Source organism: Haliotis cracherodii, unplaced genomic scaffold (assembly GCF_022045235.1).
Source record: "Haliotis cracherodii isolate W230 unplaced genomic scaffold, xgHalCrac1.p SCAF_12, whole genome shotgun sequence".
In the NCBI taxonomy this organism is placed as follows: Eukaryota; Metazoa; Mollusca; class Gastropoda; order Lepetellida; family Haliotidae; genus Haliotis; species Haliotis cracherodii.
In genome coordinates this window covers 35,284,486-35,306,851 of record NW_027266267.1, presented here as the reverse complement: position 1 = coordinate 35,306,851, position 22,366 = coordinate 35,284,486, and the positions used below count along the sequence as shown (strand labels likewise).

At 40.1% G+C, this 22,366-nt stretch overlaps 1 protein-coding gene across 1 annotated transcript; it reads right to left on the bottom strand.

Annotated features, from left to right (window-relative positions):
- Positions 1–161: 161 nt before the first annotated feature.
- LOC139457326 (sodium- and chloride-dependent glycine transporter 2-like) lies at positions 162–21,258 on the bottom strand. The gene is made up of 15 exons (XM_071238733.1): positions 21,196–21,258; positions 20,413–20,551; positions 19,420–19,551; positions 18,457–18,742; positions 17,470–17,602; positions 16,018–16,152; positions 14,593–14,696; positions 13,476–13,600; positions 10,725–10,837; positions 8,947–9,084; positions 7,878–7,977; positions 7,175–7,275; positions 5,621–5,788; positions 5,367–5,502; positions 162–178 (listed from the first exon to the last, which is right to left on the bottom strand). Exons 1-15 carry the CDS (start codon positions 21,256–21,258, stop codon positions 162–164), a joined length of 1,890 nt encoding a protein of 629 aa, XP_071094834.1.
- Positions 21,259–22,366: the final 1,108 nt, after the last annotated feature.

Genomic DNA, 22,366 nt, shown 5'->3' with positions numbered 1-22,366 from the left:
TTGAACCCCATTTCACCTCACCTCTAATTTATCTGCTAATTAGAAATTTCAATTGTCATGTAATAGCAGCCGATCGAATGATTGGCACGACACATTCTGCCAGAGAGTTTTTTAATTTTTTTATTATATACATGTATTGTTAATTGTAGTAGATACATACATCACTTAGAACACAGAACTGATAACATCAAACATTTAATTAGTACACAGAGAATTGTTACATAGCTTTTCCTGTATATTCCTGCTTGAGCCTACCTATATGATGTAATCGGTGCAGTGTACAGTCTCAGGAGTGTCGGGCCGGAAAGTCGAAAATCTATTTACCAGTAGTACCGGAAAGGCGAATGGAGGGGTAAGGGACTGGGGACCGGGAAGGCGATTGAAAAGATCAGTGATGTGTACCCTCGTTATGTATACAACGGACACTTATACATTGAGGACACTGGGGTGTTGTGAGACGGAAAAGTGAAGAAAGAGATAAAAAAAATTGAACTTAGAGAATGTGATTACTAACTTCCATTGAACTCGTGAGACGGAAAAATCTTCTGAAACGTGAACAATCTCTAACAGAAGTGAGGGTTGAGCAGCTAGGCGCTCACCCAAGAGCACCTGCTCGGAAGAGAAAATACCGAGGGATTGATTCTAGACTCCGTGCCTTGAAAGAAGATCTGTTGAACCAATTGACGACAACAATGGACTACACTGACGATGTGGCAGATCTACTGCACTGGGAATGAACGGAATTATTACATAAATGATAAAATGTATGTCTATATACATCTTCAAATACATGCATGATATATGATATGTTATACTATACTTTTTATATATTGACTTTGTTGCCCAGATTAAATAGTGTCCTCATTTCATTGGTGTTTTCTTTGTAATTAACAAGTACCGGGAAGGCGATCATCTGCCATAATAAGAATTTTTGTGATGACCGGGAAGGCGAACGTAATTTCTAACTCTGAGGGATTGATTTTCGCCTTCCCGGCCCATAACCGTCTCAGCTGGCTAACGGCACATCTCCCATCAGATCAGCTCTTTTTCTCAAGCAGAATATAATTTTCGAGGACATTTTGAATGAAAGGAATTTAAATGAAATTTGTTTTATAATCATATTTAACAAACTTGCATGTATTTTCCCAAATTCAAACACTTATACAACCGTTCCTTTGGACCCAGGCCGTTACAGTGTAGATATATGTGTATAACTTTTAACTGTATAATATATATTCATGATAATTAATTATTCCCGTTCCTAACTATAATGAGGACATTCTGAGTCTAAATCTGCAAGATGACAGACAAAATCCTTCTGTGTACAATGCAAAAAATACAAACGTAGCGGCTGATAAAAGAGACAATGATTTAATAATCTATATGCAATTTATAATTTTATTCTCTTTCAATCTTTTGTTTTTAACACTGAAGTCATTTTAAAGTTTCAAGTAGTACTGTAATGGTGTGGTATTATGAATTAAATTAGAATATGGTCACCATGTGGGATTTACAGTAGTAGTAGAAGTAAAATGTTTATTAAAATGTCACACGCACAACGCGTACAATATAAAATCGATGCACATAAGACAAAAGGTATATGGAGTGCCTCCATTGGCTTATGAGACACTATATACAATATATACAAAATATATACATAATACATATAATGTAAGAGGTGGGAGATTTAGCTACGAAATCAGAAGACTCACAGGGAACAATAACAAACTTCTCGATTTAACAACGAAAGAAAAAGAAAGGCTAGATAGATAGAGAGGTAATTTTATAATCATGGCGACGACTGTCGTCTCTTAAACATTTTAAAAAGCAAAAAAAGACATCGCTACAGAAGTGGTCCGGATGGTCAAGATTGGTGACATAGCTGATTGCGTCGTCTTGACCCAATATCGTTGACCGTTGCTCATGCTTTCATTCACTAGTTTGTCCGAATCGATCCCTTACAGGTCGCTGCGATATGGCTGGAATAGAAGATAACTACATTAAACAACGAAGCACATTTTAAAGTGTGTAGTGGGGGCTGCAGTATATCACGTTCCGAAAGACAACCAATTAAGGAACAAGAGAACTGCAGTAGCACTATCCCCCGCCATGGGGCACATTAGAATTCTCAGTGTGTACCTCCGTGCTGATTTTCTGAGAAAACCCATTGTAGTCCCTGTGCACTTAGCACAATAACATGCATCAAGGGCTGTTACTTTGAAAAAACATTTTTCAATGCACCATTTTTTTAGCTCAGTCTTGACAGGTGTCTCTTATAAGCATGCTAACTTCCATGTAGGTTCTCGGTAAACTTGTCCCCATAGGAGACAGGACGCACACAATCTAAAAATATGTAGCAAGGGACGTAAATTTAAAACAAATTGCAAACACACTGCAAGAACATTGCAAACACAGTGACAGTAAGTAAAATTACACGATCGATTATCTGTGTAACTGTGTAAAACTTCATTTACGGTACCAATTTTCGAACTCAGTCTTTGACAAGTATCTCTCAGATAAGCTTGCAAACTTCCATGTGACTTCAGTTGTTTCTGAGAAAACTTGTCCCAATTTTATTGAAAAGCATGGGGCACGGGCCATAAAAAATAGATTTAAGACAACATTTTTAAAGGTTATATGAGACTGTTACTAGCAACATCAGTGTTTAATATTCAATTTCCCCCCTAAAACCATTATTCAGAAAATGTGTTCCCATTGAGAAGTAGGTGGACGGACCAACTCCGTTCCTATACAACCCTTTGGCTTCAATATTGTTAGCATTACAGTTTTTACATAAACACTTTGCTAGACGAGTGTTTGGCTTTGAGAAACGAATGAGAACAATTTCAAGAGGTAGTGTGCCACATTTAAATTTGGCAGAATACACTGATGCAAATGTAATGCACAACACACAAATAGGACTTAAACAATCGATTTGTCCTGAATTTATTACTACTAACTTCACCCACCCATTCATACATATATCATGTATAATGTGAGTCGGGGACACGGGTGGCCCAGTCGTCTAAGGCGCCGCGATTCGCTGTGCAGAGTTGCGTCCCTTGGGCACGCCAGAAACCTATGATTGTGGCTTCGAATCTCAGTTCGCCCCGATTATGTTTCTAGGTTTGTCAGCACCACACCCGTGCTTGTGGGTTTCACCGAAGTGGTAAACGTCTGAGACCTGTATCACTTCGGGCTTTCCTCCCACATTAAGCTGACACGCCGTGATATAACTGGAATACTGTTAAAAGCGGCGTTAAACCCAATTTACTCACTCACTAATGTGAGTCATTCAACTGTGACATTGCATCATCACTGCTAGTAACTACACCCTACTCCAGACTTCTGTGTCATAGGAAACAAATATTCAAACAATGACTAGACATTTGGCTGATAGCACTTGTCTTGCAATGATTAAACAGACCACCACCAACACTAAATACTACTTTAAATTTTATCTCATGTGTTTTTCCTCCTTAAATATTTTTGGGTGGTTTTATAATCTTGTTATCAAATGGTAATGCTAAAACTAACTAGTTTGTACGCTCTGCGATATCAATCTCAAGGCTCGGAACATACCTACTATCTGCATCTTTGGCTTGCTGATTGTCATATTAGCAGGTACATAAAATTCCAGAGAAAAACTTGTCTTGTTTGAGGAGAAGCATTACTTCATCGACCAGATTTACGTACAGTTTGACCCGTGAAGATCCGGGGTGGAATAGGTCTTCAGCAACCAATGCTTGCCGTAAAAGGCGACTATGCTTGTCCTAAGAAGCGACTAACGGGTTCGGGTGGTCAGACTCGCTGACTTGGTTGATGCATGTCATCAATCCCAATTGCGTGGATCGATGCTCATGATATTAGTCACTGGATTGTCTGGCCCTGACTCGATTATTTACAGACCGCCGCCATATAGTTGGAATATTGCTGAGTGCGGCGTTAAACAACAAACCAACCAACATGCAATTATAATGTCACCGTTTGCTCCTGGGGAACACTTGGTGTCTTCCGTGTGAAGGCTGTAATTCTATTTCACACTAAAAACAGTGACTTTGACTTCAGTGTTGCTGAAGCAATTTTAAAATTGATCCCACTCTTGTGTCCTTTCTTTTTTAATACAACCTTTAAACAAAATGTTTTAACTTTCAGTTTCCACTGCTGGGATGGTGGTTTGTGTGTTTAAAACACAAATATAATACACAAAAGTTTAATTAATGCTAATAAAATAATTGTAAATAAAGTATTTTTATATTCTGGTCTTATCTGAACAAAATGTCACATCGAGGTTAGATCTGTGTCAAAACAGTGCCCTGTCAAAGCCAAGAAAAATGTATTTTTATGTGTCTCTCACTTAATTGAAGACCGCCTCTGTGGTCTAGTGGAAAGCGTCCGCCCGGAGAGCGGAAGGTCCGGGGCTCGATCCCCCGCCGCGTCATACCAAAACAAGATGGTACTTGTTGTTACCCTGTCTGGCGCTCGGCATTGAGGGGCTAAAACAAGGACTTTCGGCTCGGAGTCAGTATACTGTGTCTGAATGGGGTATTCATGTAAACCTGCGGCATGGTATCTCAGTGAGCTAGCGCTATAAATCGGCATCAGTCCGGACTAGTACAAGCAGCCACACACACATGTGCATGTACGTCGCTATATAAGTGCAATAATCTTGGACGCGACGTTAAACCCAATTTCACCCCACCTCACTTAATTGAACGAAAAGCACCCCCGAAATTTTGACATGTTTCGGGGAAGGTTTCTGTAAGTTATCGGGGCGGATCCAGAGTGGGAAGGTATTCGGACGGTTTCCGAAAAACGGAAACTTACACTTGTTAGCTGTATTTGAACGCATTTACAGAAACACAAAGAGTTCAAGTCATCCTTAACCATCTTTTTAGGGCACACCCTCGAGTGAGTGAGTGAGTGAGTTGGGTTTAACGCCGCTTTTAACAATATTCCAGTTATATCACGGCGTGTCAGCTTAATGTGGGAGGAAAGCCCGAAGTGATGCAGGTCTCAGACGTTTACCACTTCGGTGAAACCCACGAGCACGGGTATGGTGCTGACAAACCTAGAAACATAATCGGGGTGAACCGGGATTCGAACCCACAATCATAGGTTTCTGGCGTGTCCAGGGGACGCAACTCTGCACAGCGTTGACGACTGGGCCACCCGTGCCCCCGACACCCTCGAAGCAATGGGCAGCACAACATGGGGTGGTTTGATAACAGCAAAGTGAACTAAAAAAATGCAGAGGTTCAAGATAAGGTTGCAAGTGCGATCAGACAGTGAAGTGATGAATCTTTCTACGGATGTTCACGAAAGGAGGCATATATAAGTTGTGTAACTCGTGAAAGTTGACGTACCATCTTTCCTTCTGTTGCTTCTAATCATAAACAAAAAAGAGTCTTTGATGGTGTTTGCATCTGTTCGCTCTTCGAGACCACGACGGTCTCTTAACTTCTGCCAGAGAGGCGCTGGAGACATGGAGGCTTTCACTCGCTACAAAATGAAATAAGGAATATGTCACAGTCATGTGTTTTGTTTGTCTAGTGTATAACCTTCCTAAAGGACTGCATAGGGCATTGACTGAAGTAGGTGGACTTTTAAACAAATATACCTTGATAAGAGATCCGTTTCTTTTGACTATTGTCATCACCATGGTTATAGGAATAGGGACAACTGACACCAGAGCTATACACCATCCGGCAGCCACAGCATATCCTGAGTACTTATAGTACCCGTATGTAGGATTCTCGTAGGTAGCCATAGTGAGAACAAGCACTATCTAAAATCAAAAGAAACGCGACAAAACAAACAATACTATTTTAATCAAGAGGACCAGCATTATTCCTTTACGATATATACTTTTTGAATGGATATTCCACGATAATAGTTCCGTTGTTTTGATCGTGTGAGTAGCTGGTGTATGTTTGTGTATTTTAGGGTTTAATTGAAGAAGTCGTCACTTTTCATGACATAACAGGTGTACGACATAGGTCTAGGCTAATGAACATTCATCTTAAAACACAATTTTCAGTATGGTATAATTGACTTATTGACATTTAGTACAGATTTCCCATGGATATGGAAATGTTTTTTAGTGTTTCAGTTTACATTATCTTATATATCCTTCTTCACTGTACTGTCTTAAAAGACGTCACATAACAGAATTAATGACGTCAACTTTCTGTTCATTATTGTTAATCATTAAGTGCTGATATTCGGGTGTGATTTTAGCGAAGCCCGTTTCATGATTCATATATTATTTCATTCCTGCTCAGACAACAGATACATCCTTACTCATTTTAGAAAGTCACGATAAATAAATGTCATGATACAAAAACAAACCCAAACTTCAAAGAGTTACATAATTTCTGCCCCGAGTGAATGTACAGTATAACAACTGGACATTGTTTGTTAAAAGCACGACTACCAACGTGGTGGAAAGATGACTAATCATTCTGAATCTCCGCGAAGATTTCGAATTAGCCTTGTAGTGGCTGTTAGGTTTATCCAGTGCCATGTTTTATGACGAATGGATGACATTGTTACCATAGATCCCAATTACGGGGATGGATGCTCATGATATCAATAACTGGATTGTCAGGTCCAGACTCAATTATTTACAGACCGACATCATATAGCTGGAATATTGCTGAGTACGGCGTTAAACAACAACAAACAAACAAATCTAAGACAGGCAAATGTAGCTCTAAAATCTTTAAGATTGCATCTGCCTGTTCTAATGAGAAAATAAAGTATGTACATGCATCTTTTTGCGGCTTATTAAGTATGGCCCCAAATTCACACTTTTCAATAGAGGCATATACCGAAGGCATTCACTGTGTTCAGTTGTGCATGTTTGAATATCTTAGTAAAACAATATTTGTCAACTTCATTATTATGTGGAACACAACGTTACGGAGTATGTGCTAAGTATATACCCCCACACGTTGTGTTTCTCATAATGACGAAGTTGACATCCATATATTCTCTTCCTTAATATTTAATAATAATAAATGTTATTTTCTTTCGGGAAACTGTGCCTGTCTGTAATATTCACAATTTCTAACGTGTAGCTACAGTCCTCTGATGCTACGCAACAAGAATACAATGCACATATGCATTAACTAATTGTGCGGTACGAATCTAATTCAAACAACAGTGTTACCAGCAAGGCCGCAGGTATTAAGATGAAACTTAGGAGCATGTAGGCAGCTGTCAGTGGCCTTCCAGTCATGGCCTCTACGTCAGCCGAGAAACGTTCAGCTCCTGAAGATGTACAATTAGATGATATTAATATATTATTACCATCAGTAATTATATTTGTTTCTTGCTTTTTACCAGAGTCAACAATATTGCAGCTTTATCACGACATCCTGTACATAATCGAGTCTAGAAAAACCAGAGACATTTTTAACAACTTTACACGCTATCGAAGTACGATGAGACCAGTGTGTGTGTGTGTGTGTGTGTGTGTGTGTGTGTGTGTGAATATACGGAACATTCGCCCATTTTAATTTCATTCACCCTGACTTGTACAGTAAACTACGGTTATAAAGAACCCAAAGGGACTACTTATTTTAGTTCGATATAACCGTAGTTCGTTATAAGCATATATACAGCACAACTACAGCAAATAGATAAGGGGGGAGAGCTGTGTTTTATTTGTTTGTAATCTATCCTATTTGTGTCGTCTTGAAGACTATTAAAACCGACACGAAAAGCATTGCACTTCGCTTATAGAACTAGAACTATCACATTTCGAAATAACAGAAACATGTCCAGCTGTAATGTTAACAGAAGGCATTGTTATTTTTATATTTTCACATCTGAATTTCAAACACAGTGATATTGATGGGAAGGTTACTCACCGTATAACCAGCCAACGGCGATACACTGAAGTACTGCAGTGACAAACAAGATGACTGCCGCGACGTACCAATCCATTAAGGTAAACAGGTACACGCCCCCCTTAAATATATATGTACAGTTATACAGTCACTGAATTATGCAGGCAATGTGATCTATTAGTACTTGCCCGTGAAGAGATCCCCCGTTTAATAAACATACAGCTGTATTACACATTGTGTAATACCAAAACGCGTGCTTATGTACTCTCGGAACACGTTTTACGAACAAATATTGAAAGCTCTCGACATCCCTTGGCTTATTCAACGACATTGAGGGTAGAGATGATAGATCACTGAGAGGAGCTTATGCACACTCGATTACCCCAGCAACCTTGTTGCTAGGCTGACGTTACATGGCATTGTTTCGCCGATGGATCTTGCAACAAAATTCCACAAATTACGTCATCGGGTACTGTGACGTGTTGTAAACTTTGAGGTGCAAGGCCCCGTTCCACAAGGCGATCATTCTGTAGCGCAACGACGCTCGTTGGCCTAAGTTAAAGTATGTGAGTTGCAATAACCTTAGCGCTACAATAGTCTTGTGGAATGGACGCCTGAATTCTGAAGGTAGACCGTTGTATGGTATTAAATTCATACGTTTCAACTTTTGACGTGTTTGAAGTATTTTTATGTTGACCTCAATTGGATTTTGCCGTGGGTCCTGTAGGTGACAGCCTATTCATACTCAACAGCATAATTCTAAAAAAAACGTTATAAATGGCAAGTAATAAATAAAATATTAAACTCGCTCCCGTGTAAAACAAATTTTATGAAACGAGTGAATAGTTGTGGTATCTAACGAGCAAAAGCGCGTCAGATACCACAACTATTCTCTGGTTTGGTATTACATGGGAGCTCGTTTAGTATTCTATATTTATCATACAACACTGGAAGAAAAGTAAACCTTAAACTGAATGCTAGTAAATCATGTCTTTTCAAGTCAAAACAGTTGTTGAATTGATTACTGTTAAATGCCTTTTAAATAGAAGTATGTATGGGTATATTAAAGTTTCATGAAAAAAAATCTCACGTGAGTGGTAAAGATAAGCCCCACAAGGAACGTTGCTCCCATGAACACACAGGCCACGACAGTCTGCAGGTGCTTGACATGAAACCGCCCTGGTAGGAGTTCTTTTATGCATCTAAGAGCTGATTCGGCATTCGCGAACTATAAGACAGAAACATAATCATTTGATGTAAAACGCTTGTTCAAAATTGGCAATATTGTTAAGATATCAGTTATGAGTCAAAGAAATTGTGTATACACTTTCGAAATTCATAAAGCTATTTACTGTTCACGGCAACATTCTCTTCCTTACATCACCACTTTTATATTTAAATTGCAACCCTATTATACGAGTTTAGAGCTTCGATTTCGACTTCGAAGGTTGGTTGTTTAACGCCGCACTCAGCAATATTCCAGCTATATGACGGTAATCTGTAAATAATTGAGTCTTGACTAATCAATCCAGTGATTGACATCATGAGCATCGATCCACGCAATTGGGATCGATGACATGCCCAACCAAGTCAGCGAGTCTGACCACCCGATCCCGTTAGTCGCCTCTTACGACAAGCATAGTCGCCTTTTACGGCAAGCATGGGTTGCTGAAGACCTATTCTAACCCGGATCTGCTGGAATATTGCAGATCGATCCAATATATTGGGATTGATGACATGCTTCAACCAAGTCAGCGAGCCTGACCACCCGATCCCGTTAGTCGCCTTTTACGACTAGCATAGTCGCCTTCTTGGCAAGCATGGGTTACTGAAGACCTCGACTAAACTTGACTATTGGAACGTTGAAGTTATCCTTCTTGTTACACAATCTTGTGGAAAGTTTGTTGTCACTAAGAATCTTTATGCATAGATCTGATTGTAAAAAAAGATGAGGCCGTTTTACAGGCATCTTCCCGAGGCAAGTGAGTTAACTGACTATAAAAGTCTTGTTTCTATCCTTGCCGAACTTGGCTTGTATTATGGAGTTAGATTTTGGCTTGACTAACGAGTCTATGCATAGTCCAATCAAAATCGAAATCCGGTTTGTTAACTGTCATGCGGAGTTCGGTCGATTGCAGGATTTGCAAAACATGTGCACCGCCAACTCGATGTCAACAGATATTTTCCAAATCTTTTCAAGTTTTTAATCAAGGTGCTCACATGATTTGATGCACTTCGCGATGTAAGACCCGTTTATTACAATATAGATCTTGATTGTCGATCAGATTGTCTTGTCTGGGCAACGCGATTTTGTTTGAAGCAAATGCAAATGATACGAGAGGTGGAATCTGATTGGTCCATACGAGAGGCATAGAAGGGACATAACTGGTAACAGCCACTGGTGGCGCTACGATCGAGCCAAGGAATTCCAGCCTAGTTCGGCAAGGGTGGAAACTGAACTTTTAGTCAGTTAACTCTCTTGCCTCGGGAAGATATTTTACAGGGTTCGTTAATTTTAAGTTCAGGTGTGTAATCAGTTGGAAGGGAATTTGCCCATTTGTCCATTATTGAACAAGATCAGATCATCAATATAACTGAAGCTTAAGCTATATTACCTGTTTTGAATTTACCAATCCGGCCACACATCTCATTCATATGCATAAAGAACTAGAGCAGCAAGGAGGGAACACAATTTGTGCCGATGGGATGCTCATTTCTTGCATAACTGTCCTTCAATATTTTCAGTGTTTTTGTTTGTGAGTCGTAAATATTAAAATAAGTGCGAGACACCATGCTGCAATACACTCTTACCATAAATATTGTTATCAATCTATGTCATATTAGGTATTAATATTAATGTTGGGTTACCACAGAGTCTATCACCATCATCAACGTTGTTAGAAAGAAGAGGACAGACCATAGCTGAGGCAGCGGAAGTAGTGCAACTGCTTCTGGATATATGATAAATCCAATTCCCGGACCTGCAGAAACGGAACTTTAATTGAGAATGTTATTGAGTGTTCGATCTTGAACGTTTTTCAAACTGGCAACTTTTGAGTGATCATTTGAGTGAAAGTGTTAAACACAAGACACATACGGACCAAGAGGGGTGATCCAGGGATATATTTTCAAATTTCTTGATTAATCGCGAAATCACAAAATGTACATCTATTTTTGTTACAAACCTGAATCAAAGACTGCATCACAACAAGTAACTGTCAAACAACACTGAGCAGAATGTAAATGTGGTTAGACCAGTTCCCAGTGATTGAATGCCACAGAAACAATCAACACCATCGGGGTTCTATGAAAAGAAATCAGCCAAGTCTCCCATGGCCAGTACATGTGACAAGTGGCTGTTATTAAAAGCATGAAGTATTTGTGACATATTTTGACCTAGACTTCAAAGAGAGGTTATATTGTACTGTATAATGCACTGCAGTCAATATAAACAAATCAATAGTGATGTAATACATCACCTATGCTACAGTTAAAAGAAAAACGAAATCCTTTTTTTGAAGACGTTGGAGAGTCTCAAAGTTCATTTAATCATTGGCACATATCCTTATATGGCTTGAGATTACAGTGAATTGAGTTTGAAGAAATGTTGGTTGGTTGGTGTGTTGTTTAACGCCACACTCAGCAATATTCCAGCTATATGAAGGCGGTCTGTAAATAATCGAGTCTGGAACAGACAATCCAGTGATGGATATCATGAGCATCGATCCAAGCAATTGGGATTGATGACATGCTTCAACCAAGTCAGCGAGCCTGACCACCCGATCCCGTTAGTCGCCTTTTACGACTAGCATAGTCGCCTTCTTGGCAAGCATGGGTTACTGAAGACCTATTCTACCCCGGATCTTCGCTGATCTGGTTTGAAGAGATGGATCGTTGATCTTTAGACATATTTGTGCAGAAAGTAATGACGTATTCATTAAAGAAATAACCATCAGTTTTGTCAGTTCACAGATAAACTGTCTGCAGCATTGACCTATCTGATTAGATAGTGGCATATATACTCAACGCAACTCTTGAAGGGTCAGGGATATAAAGTATAAGGTGGGAACCGTCCTGTTCAAAGTAGAAATAAATCAACATCCAGTTGTCTAAGACAATATGATGACAATCGTGTCTGAAAATATGAATGGAAACATATGAGATCAATGATTCAGGAACCGGACAACACTAACAACACTACACTAACAACACTACACTAACAACACTGTCACAATGTTAACACCTCATGGTCACCAAATAAAAAACGACCGAACACAACTAATGGTCATCTGCGCGTAAAACACGAGATAAGGATACATTGTTTTCAATCTCATTAACATTAACAGAAGCCAATAGGCACTTGAAACAATGCGCTGATTTATAAGTATTGAAAGTCGTGTCAAGGCATCAGATGCTCTAACAGGTGATCGTCAAGGTCAGATTGGGAGACTGAAGCAGCCATACAAAACCAATGAAAATGTTGCTTCTATGCTAAAAAACTTGGACGATGTTAACCGTAGTCCAATTAATCATCTCTGGTAAAATCTTTATGAAAAACTTCTTTATATACCACATTATCATTGAGCTCTCATGCGGGATTTGAACACCATACCTCAGGTTGTAATTATTAATCTTGTGGGGATACACGATGGAAACAGTGGTGGTTACACTAGATACTGTCTCCCGACAGTTAACACACATCACATATTCCCCTTGTGACTACTCCAATTACTGGCTTCCTTTTGGCTGTCATTTTCATTTGTTATGGATTTGGAACTGACACGCGCTGTATTTATTTTAGCCCATATGTCTAAATTATTTTTGGAATTGCTTTTTAGTTCCAGCTTATATAGGTGGGACTTCAACAGTTGCTCTGAGTATATATATCCGCAGCAGAATGGTAACTGTGCAAACAGAGCCCTTGCTTTCCAAAATCAAATAAGGACTTTTGAAAGCAGTTAGTGAGTGAGGGAGTTAATATTTAACGTCAGACATATTGTGACGAGAAGTACATTAATGATACATATATTTAAACCAAATAAAAACCTGTCAACAATGGGAAGTAAAATAACTAGATTTATCACAGATTATATTTAAAACTAGTAGATAGCCATAAAAATGTAACACCTTACAAAATACAGTAGAAGATAAAATTGAGCTATAGATCGCCAGCCACTGAAGAGAGATCACCATGCTAGGGACCATGGGGACTTACAGTACTTTTGCTACGTGCATGGACACCTGCCGGATTTACATCATCCGCTCAGCTGTTGGCGATTATTGATAAAGTTAACAAACATTAAAACAACACATATGCTACGATTAAAACCGTTGTAGAAATAAACATACCTTGAATGACGTGGTCTTACGTACCCTCTCTAGAGGACAATCATTTTACACTTCTTCAACCCCCTTCGAGGATACAGCCACTAACAATCTCAGTTATCACATTTATTCTGCCATTTATAAAAAAACACTAGATTATATACACAAAATATTAATCAAAATTTATGTAACAATTCAATTTTAAATTATTTTTTTTAACTATATGAGAATTTTTGAAACGGAATATCCATCATAGGAAGATCCTTGACAGATATAACCGTGTGGTTACTCTACCTGATGTGACGACGTCATCAATAGGCTGATGCAGACTGTGAGCCAGGAACCCAACGGTTGCAAACACCACGAAGCCAGCAAACACACTTGTCAACCCACCAACTACTGTCACTACGATTGTTGTCCTGTTTCAAAATATTTCGTGTTAGGCTTCACGTGTCCTTGGAGGCATGCGGACAATCATTACGTTCTGAATACTAATGTGAATTCTGTATTGCCATTGGATAATCTGTGCCATATTTAAATATGAAGTAAAGTGAGTGAGTGAGTGAGTGAGTGAGTGAGTTGGGTTTAACGCCGCTTTTAACAGTATTCCAGGTATATCACGGCGTGTCAGCTTAATGTGGGAGGAAAGCCCGAAGTGATGCAGGTCTGACATGTTTACCGCTTCGGTGAAACCCACGAGCACGGGTATGGTGCTGACAAACCTAGAAACAAAATCGGGGCGAACCGGGATTCGAAGCCACAATCATAGGTTTCTGGCGTGCCCAAGGGACGCAACTCTGCACAGCGAATCGCTGCGCCTTAGACGACTGGGCCAACCGTGCCCCCTAAAGTGTAAGAGATTGCCACTTGATCTGATATCCATTTCCTGTTCCCGTCACAACGTTGTGATAATTGCGATGTGTGAAACTGAATAATTTGTTTGATTGTTTGTTGTTTAACGCAGCACTCATCAGTATTCCAGCTATATGAAGGCGGTCTGTAAATAATTGAGTCTTGACCAGACAATCCAGTGATTGACATCATGAGCATCGATCAACGCAATTGGGATCGATGACATGCATCAACCAATTTAGTGAGCCTGACCACCCGATCACATTAGTCGCCTCTTACGACAAGCATAGTCGCCTTTTACGGCAAGCATGGGTTGCTGAAGACCTATTCTACCCCGGATCTTCACGGGTCGAAACAGAATAAGCAAACAACATATGTGTGATGTTTCATCAAAGCTAATCACACACTGGGCCTCACTGTGACTCTGGATTTCTCTCTTGGTTTACAGGCAGTGTTAATATATTTTGTTATGTAACTAGTGTGTACATATCTCACAATACAATAGCAGCATATTAATTACACCTCGTTGTGTAAAGTACCATTTATTGTAGATGTATACCTTGTTATGTTGCTGTGAAACGGGTTGTGGCTCGAGAGCGTTATCAGTGTGCCCCACGAGGGACCCATTGAGAAGAATACTTGTATCAGAGCCTCCAGCCAAACCTAGACCCATAACAAATAGCAAGATAAATATTCAGTGAGTTTGATATGGAGAGAAAGGTAGACCAGACACTTCCAGAAAGAATTATTCAGGGCGGAGCTATGAACCGATGCTTCTTTACAAAGAGTTGCAACGTGAGTGAGTGGACTTTATAACACTTTCGACAGATTTCAATTCCATCACATCAAGTCACCTTAACGTGTGAGGAAGGGTGAAACGACGCAGGTCGTCGACGAATGCCATCTTGGTGAAAGGATTATTTTACGATTTTTAAGGAACAAAAATGTAAAGATTCATTGAGAATATAAACTTCGACACCCCAGTCCGCAGACCGTGGTAAGGCTAAGGAAGCTAATCACAAAGTCAATCTATCACCAAAATGAAGCAGTGACCTGAGACTATTAGATATGTGGCAGTATTTAATGTAAGTTTATTTCTGATGACAGTTGCAGCATTTATTGAGGCGCTCATGAAAAGGCAAGTGTTCTATGGTGTTACTCCAACTGCAGCTCGTGACACGGAGTAACCTCCCTTGTGGTTGTTTTTTGTACTCATTCGGGTTGGACCAGACAATCCAGTGATTAATATCATGAGCATCAATCCGCGCATATTGAGATACGATGACATGCATCAACAAAGTCAGCGAGCCTGACCACCCGATCCCGTTAGTCGCCACTTACGACAAGCATAGTCGCCTTTTACGGCAAGCATGGGTTGCTGAAGACCTATTCTACCACGATCTTCACGGGTCGGCTGATCTTGGTACGGTTAAGAGGAGACAATAAGTGACATGCTTCACCTCTCCCTAATGTTGTGATAACTCACGGTGTTGTAAAATATCGTTACAAAGCGAAATACAAAATATACAGAAATTTATGTTTGGATGATATCCTTAGAGCATTGAATGCTGTAAATAGAAGCGACAAAACCCGTTCCATATTAAGAAATCTCTGCTAATAACAAAATCGGTTCCTACTATATCATAAGCAGGTGTTTATGGATCCCTATTACATGTTGATGATACCAGGTTTCGCGACATCCTCTCATACAGGAGACACCCATCAAAGCCACATGCAAAGGAAAGCCAATTGTACACCTAAAAATGCACGGAAACCTATGGTTCAAGTCAAAATGCAAATGAATCAGATGCGTCAAGTTTGGAAATGTCATCAAAATAAAACATTTTGAAAGATTTGCTGAGGCCTTGAATGTTGTCACTCTGACAATGACATTTTACTAATGGTATTTATCTTGGAGACTGAAATGATGATGGCAGGCAGAATCAAATAATGAATCGATGTCCCCGTCCAGTGTTCACAATACCTGAGAATGTTGAAGGCGAGCAAAGTCAGGCGTCAGGTAGAATAAAATTCCATCCATGGCACCCGGCATCATGCACGCCCTGACCAACAGCACAGCCAGGAGAAAGTACGGCATCAGCGCCGTCACATACACCACCTGAACAGAATGTGCCCACATAAAACTGCTAACCTCAAGAACATTGCATAGAACCTGACATTATGTTCCACAACAGAATGTTAGTTTTTTTGGGACTACACATGAATAGTTCTTCAGGATGTATGCTGGTATGATTTATTGAGGGTATGTGTTTTTATAAGTCGATCTGTCATGTCTGGAAATATTCTAATGACATGCCATAAATCTACCATCAATATGAAGCAGTGAGGCTGTGGAGTGACTGAGTGAGTATGATTTTACACCGGCTGTCATCGAACCAGGGTCTTCGTCTATACAAGTCTATATTGGACATTACTTCCTATTTTGTGAGGGTGCACGCGTCTAAGGCACCGCGATTCACTGTTGCGTCCCTTAGGCACGCCAGAATTCGAAGCCCATGATTGTGGGTTCGCCCCGATTTTGATTTTCGGTTTGTCAACACCATACCCGTGCTCGTGGGTTTCATCGAAGTGGTAAACGTCTGAGACTTGCATCACTTCGGGCTTTCCTCCCACATCAAACTGACGCCTTGATATAACTGGAATACTGTTAAAAGTGGCGTTTAACCCAACTCACTCTCTCACTCACACCCATTTTGTGAAACCGAATTGGATTCGTACTGCACAACTATTTAATGCATATGTGCATTGTATCCTTGTTACGTGACATCAGAGGAATGCAGCTACACGTTAGAAATTGTCAATATACGGAAATGCGCACAGTTTCCCAAAAGAAAATAACATTTTACTTATTAAATATTAAGAAAGAGAATATATGGATGTCAACTTCTTTATTATGAGGAACACAACGTTTCGGAGCATATGCTTACTCCTTCATTCACCTGATGGAGTTGACATCCATATATTCTCGTCTTTATGTGAATCACTTCTAAATGCCTTTTAGAGACCTTATTAACTCTTGCTGTCTTAAGATGTAAATCTTATCTTGAAAAGTGTGAATTTGGGGCCATAGTTAATAAGCCGCAATAAAATGCAAGCAAACAACTTATTTTCTCATTTGAACAGGCAGATGCAATCTTTAAGATTTTAGAGCTACATTTGCCTGTCTTAGATTTGTTTGTTTGTTTGTTGTTGTTTAACGCCGCACTCAGCAATATTCCAGGTATATGGCGACGGTCTATAAATAATCAAGTCTGGACCAGACAATCCAGTGATTGACAACATGAGCATCAACCCAGGCAAACCTGTCTTAGAAACAGTTAGGTACTAATAATATTGATCAGCAGTCATCATTAGCCGTTCTTTTGTAAAAACCGATCAGAGCCATGTTAAATACATTATTATGGACATACAGTACCTTTCCGACAGACCTGACTCCTCTAATAATGCAGAGAAGCACTACCACACAAGTGAGGAACCAACAGACAACAAGATGGGGTTGAACAGGTCCAAGGTCTTCGATCCCAGAGGAGATTCCCAGAACACCATATCTTCAACATGTGAATTGTTAATCCTTGGGATGAAAATATATGTACACTGCATCGGTACACCGAATGGCGACGTATCGATGACATCAGCTACAATATCCAACGATGGATACTATTGATGCACTTATTTAAAAAGAAAATTACAATAAATTGTTCATTTGTAGACTTATCCTGTCTCACATTATGCATTTTTCCTTGTTTCGATCTTTGAGTGGAAACGCATTAGTTTCCAGCTTTAAAAAAACCCATTACACCCGACCACACCCTAGCATCACCATGGTCTCACTAAACAAATGGGCCAAGCAAATAATGTAAATAATCGAGTCTGGACCAGACAATCCAGTGATTGACATCATGCGGATCGATCCACGCATTTGGGATTGATGACATGCATCAACCAAGTCAGCGAGCCTGGCCACCCAATTCCGTTAGTCGCCTCTTACGACAAGCATGGGTTGCTGAAGATTCTAACCCGGAATCTTCACGGGGAGTAGTGAATGGATCACTGAAAGTCAAAGGGGACACAAGACGTTCGCGCAAAGGGTAAGCATGTCCTGCTCTACCGGTAACACACCTGGCACTCGTACAGTCTGCATAAACAAGTAAATGTTTGTTTGTTGCCTACCACCACACAGCAGTACTACTACCAAATGACAGTGACCTGATATCAATAGCTGGACTCCATATAAGACACACACACATCCACACACACACACACACACTCTTCCCCGAAAATCCAAGGGTTGGTCCCTTACAAGTAATGTTTCATTTTAACCTATACTGCTGGCTGAACTTTTATAGATTGGAAAACTGAATAGAGGCTTCATGGTTTAGAAGATCGTTCAGGAAATACTTACTGCCAGAATTCCTCTGTGGACGTATGTCCATAAACACTTGGTATCTCTGTAGAGGTATTCTCGCCCTCGAATCTGTGAGTCACCTTTTCCTGAGACATATTCGCGGAAATGAAGAGACGTGTCTCCCCCACAGAGACACACTGTGGAGTGTTCCATGTGTTACCACAGGTTGTCCAGGGCAGTATGGGGGTGAAAGAGCAGTAGATGTAGTAGAGAGCCCAGGCAAACACCATACTGAAGTATGGGACGATGAGGCAGCCGAGAGTCAGAATACCATAGCCAATGCCTATGAAAACATTTTTCAGTTCATAATTGTCGTTCTGAAACATTCTAAATTGCCATACTGGCAGTCACATGCGTAGGCTTTATCCATTCAATATTCAGTTATGTATCTTAGATACTTTCGGGGAATCTTCGATGATCAAATTGCTTATCGGGTGGTAAGGCTCTTTGAATTTGCTAATGGCACCCCCCAAAAACACAAACAAACAAACAAACACAAAACAACAACTAAAAAAAACAACTAAAAAAACACACAAAAACTAAAAGAAATACAAATACAAAAATAAATACCGAAATGGTTCAAAAGTGCTGGCTATCACATGCTTAGGCTTTATCCATTCAATATACTGTTAGGTATCTCAGATACTTTCGGGGAATCTTCGATGATCAGATTGCATATCGGGTGATAAGGCTCTTTGAATTTGCTAATGGCATGTCCCCCCCCCCCCCCCCCCCACACACACACACACCCAAAAAAAAAAAGAAAAAAAAGAAAGAGAGAATTTTTATTTTTTAATATAAAACAATACAAAAAAACAAAACAAAAAACGAAATGGTTAATTTCTTTACAAAACTTCAAAAAATGGTGTTAATGCGTCAGAAGGAGCTCGATCATCGAATATTGTATTTGTATGGGCATTTATTTTCATGTACTTTTCCTCGTTTACCTACGAAACTTACCTGTCATGAGTGGACACATCGACCACACCTTTATTGGGCCTTGAGCAGAAAACTGACCAAGTGCAATTTCGAGGAAAAAGAGCGGCATTGACAAGAATACGACAAAGATAACATATGGAATCAGGAACGCACCTGAAAATAAATCATCACCCATATTATTATTTGATCAAACAGCAACAGTGGATGTGGATTGATCCTAATTCGTACTGATCATGTTCAGTTTGAGTGTGGTTTGTAACTCAATCTTACCCCCACCATTCCTTTGGCAGACTTGAACGTTTGGAAAAAGAATGATTGAGTTCATATTTGTCTTTCATTTAATTTATGCAGAAATGGAGTGAGTGAGTGAGTTGGGTTTAACACTGCTTTTGACAATATTCCACTTATATCACGGCGTGTCAGCTTAATGTGGGAGGAAAGCCCGAAGTGATGCAAGTCTCAGACGTTTACCACTTCGATGAAACCCACGAGCACGGGTATGATGTTGACAAACCGAGAAACATAATCGGGGCGAACCGGGATTCGAACCCACAAGCGTAGGTTTCTGGCGTGCCCAAAGAGCGCAATTCTGTACAGGGAATCACGGCGCCTTAGACGACTGGGCCATCCGAAACGGAAATCGACTACGCACATTCGATATAGTGGACAGTGACATCGCAGTACTGTCGAACATAGGGGGTGTTGCAAGCATTTTACAGATGTATATTATGAGCAAATCCGAAACGAAAGAGATCTGTGAAAGGTGAGTATTTCATATTAATAGTTAAGCATTAGGAGCATTTGTTTGTGCACAGATGCAATCACGTGAAGGTTATGATTGTTAAACCAGAAATCAGAAACGCACCTTAAAACAAATAGGTTCACAAACATACAAAATCATCACCCATATTATTCGTCAATAAAACTTATGTATGTTGCACAAACAGTGGATGTAGAATGATTCTAATTCGTATTGATCATCTTCAGTTTAGTTGTTTTTTAGTTCAACCTTACCTCCACCATTCCTTTGGCAGACATAGGGGAACCTCCACAGATTGCCCATTCCAACACTGAATCCTAGCATAGCCAAGGTGCTCTGGAACTTGTTGGACCATTGTGGATTAACTTCATGGTGCTTTTCAGTTCCTTGTATCTGGAATGTATAGTTAGTACTTCAATAGCGATCATAACTGAGACGTCTAGGAACCGTGAGGACCCCGTTGGGATGAGGTCCCCAGTACCCTCATATAACAGGGCGTCAAAAGTGTATAGGGTGATCACGACTGTTCCTTGTGTGTCATCGCTGTTTCCTCAAACATTAACTGATGTGCCGTGACATAACTGCACTACTATCCAAGGTGACGCTTACTCAGAACTAGAAAACATTGCACAAAGTTTATTTGATAATATGCATAAGAGTATCATGAATATGATATGTTGGTGACAAAAGACATTTTCATTTTTAGCATTGATTGGTTGGTTGGTTTGTTGTTTAACGCCGCACTTAGCAATATTCGAGCTATATGACGGCGGTATGTTAATAATCGAGTCAGGTACAGACAATCCAGTGATCGATATCATGAGCATCGATCCACGCTATTGGGATCGATGACGTGCTTCAATCGAAGTCAGCGAGCCTGACCAACCGATCCCGTTAGTCGCCTCATACGACAAGCCTAGTCGCCTTTTACGGCAGGCATGGGTTGCTGAAGGCCTATTCTACCCATGCTCTTCACGGGTCTTCAATAATATCAAAGCTTGTTATATGGGTATACTGGTGTATTATTGTTCACTTACGTTTTGAACGTCAGCATCCTCTCTTATGTGAATCTCGAGTTCTTGAACTTCCGGATTGGTCATATTTGGGGTATCCGAATGCGAGCCACACACAACTGTTTTTCAAGAATGCTTGATGTAGATTGAGTTATACTTGATCTAAAAGTTGAAGAGCGAGCAATGCTGATAAAGGCAGAACAGGGGAGAGATTAAGTATGACATAAATCATAAAAAGGGACTCTAAAAGAAGGAAAAGTTAACACCAATATCTTAAATTTTAAGACGCTATAACAGCTCAGCGAATGCCTAGGTGCGTGTATAAAAAGACCACTAGGCGCAATAGATTGCATTGAAATAAAGAACCCAGGTAGGTGGATAGTCGGGCCCTGTTTGTTCTCAACGCAGTAACTCGCCATCGGCGGTCGGAAGGTAAAAACATATTTTCTGGAAAACAAACCAGATGAGGTGTCACTTACAACTCTCCGTGGCTTCTTCAAACTGTGCAGTTCGATCGAGGTTACTGCAAATGAAGATTTAGCATAGTTCCCCACCAAAATACGCTGGTCGTTTGAGGCGGCCAAATGGATCAGTCTCTATGGTCAGGCTTTGATTGTCTGTATCCCAAGTCGGTACAGGACGGGTAATATACCTGGAATAGGGCTGTGTGAAACAGAATCTGTGTATGCAAACAGTAGAACACCAACTCCTAAAACCCAAGTCATACACGTCTTTCATGCTTTGCATGACAATTGAAACTTTTCATGACTTTTGTACGCAATTCACGAAACGACTACACTATTATCCATTATTTATTACTATAAAGCATGTCACGGCTATTTCATACCTGACATTTTTATTATGTGGAAGAGAAATTCAAGGACAGAAAAGTGGAAATAATGTTGTCCACATTGAACAAAATACACATGGGAATAAAGGTTTATAATTTCATACTTTAAAGATTACACTGTTTATTCCATGCTGATGGGCTGAATGGGTAGTCACGTGGTCCTGTGCACAGCGCACAGATCACAAATCAGGTGAAGTAAGCAACGTCGGTCTCGGAGAGCAGTTGTATGGGTGACCACGTTCAGCAGCTTGACTCCTGAGAGTTTCTGGGGCATCGGCTTTGGTCCTGCCCCACACCCAAGCACATGTACCACGTGGTGACTTTGTTCGAAATGTGCCTCTGTTC

What these genes read in the sequence shown, in the direction of transcription:
- LOC139457326 (XM_071238733.1), bottom strand. Translation starts at nt 21,258, where the DNA reads ATGACCAATCCGGAAGTTCAAGAACTCGAGATTCACATAAGAGAGGAT. An exon ending in CTGCCAAAGGAATGGTGGAG is followed by an intron (nt 19,552 to 20,412) that starts GTAAGGTTGAAC and finishes ATTTATTTTCAG; the next exon opens with GTGCGTTCCTGATTCCATAT. An exon ending in GATGTGTCCACTCATGACAG is followed by an intron (nt 18,743 to 19,419) that starts GTAAGTTTCGTA and finishes ATGTTTTCATAG; the next exon opens with GCATTGGCTATGGTATTCTG.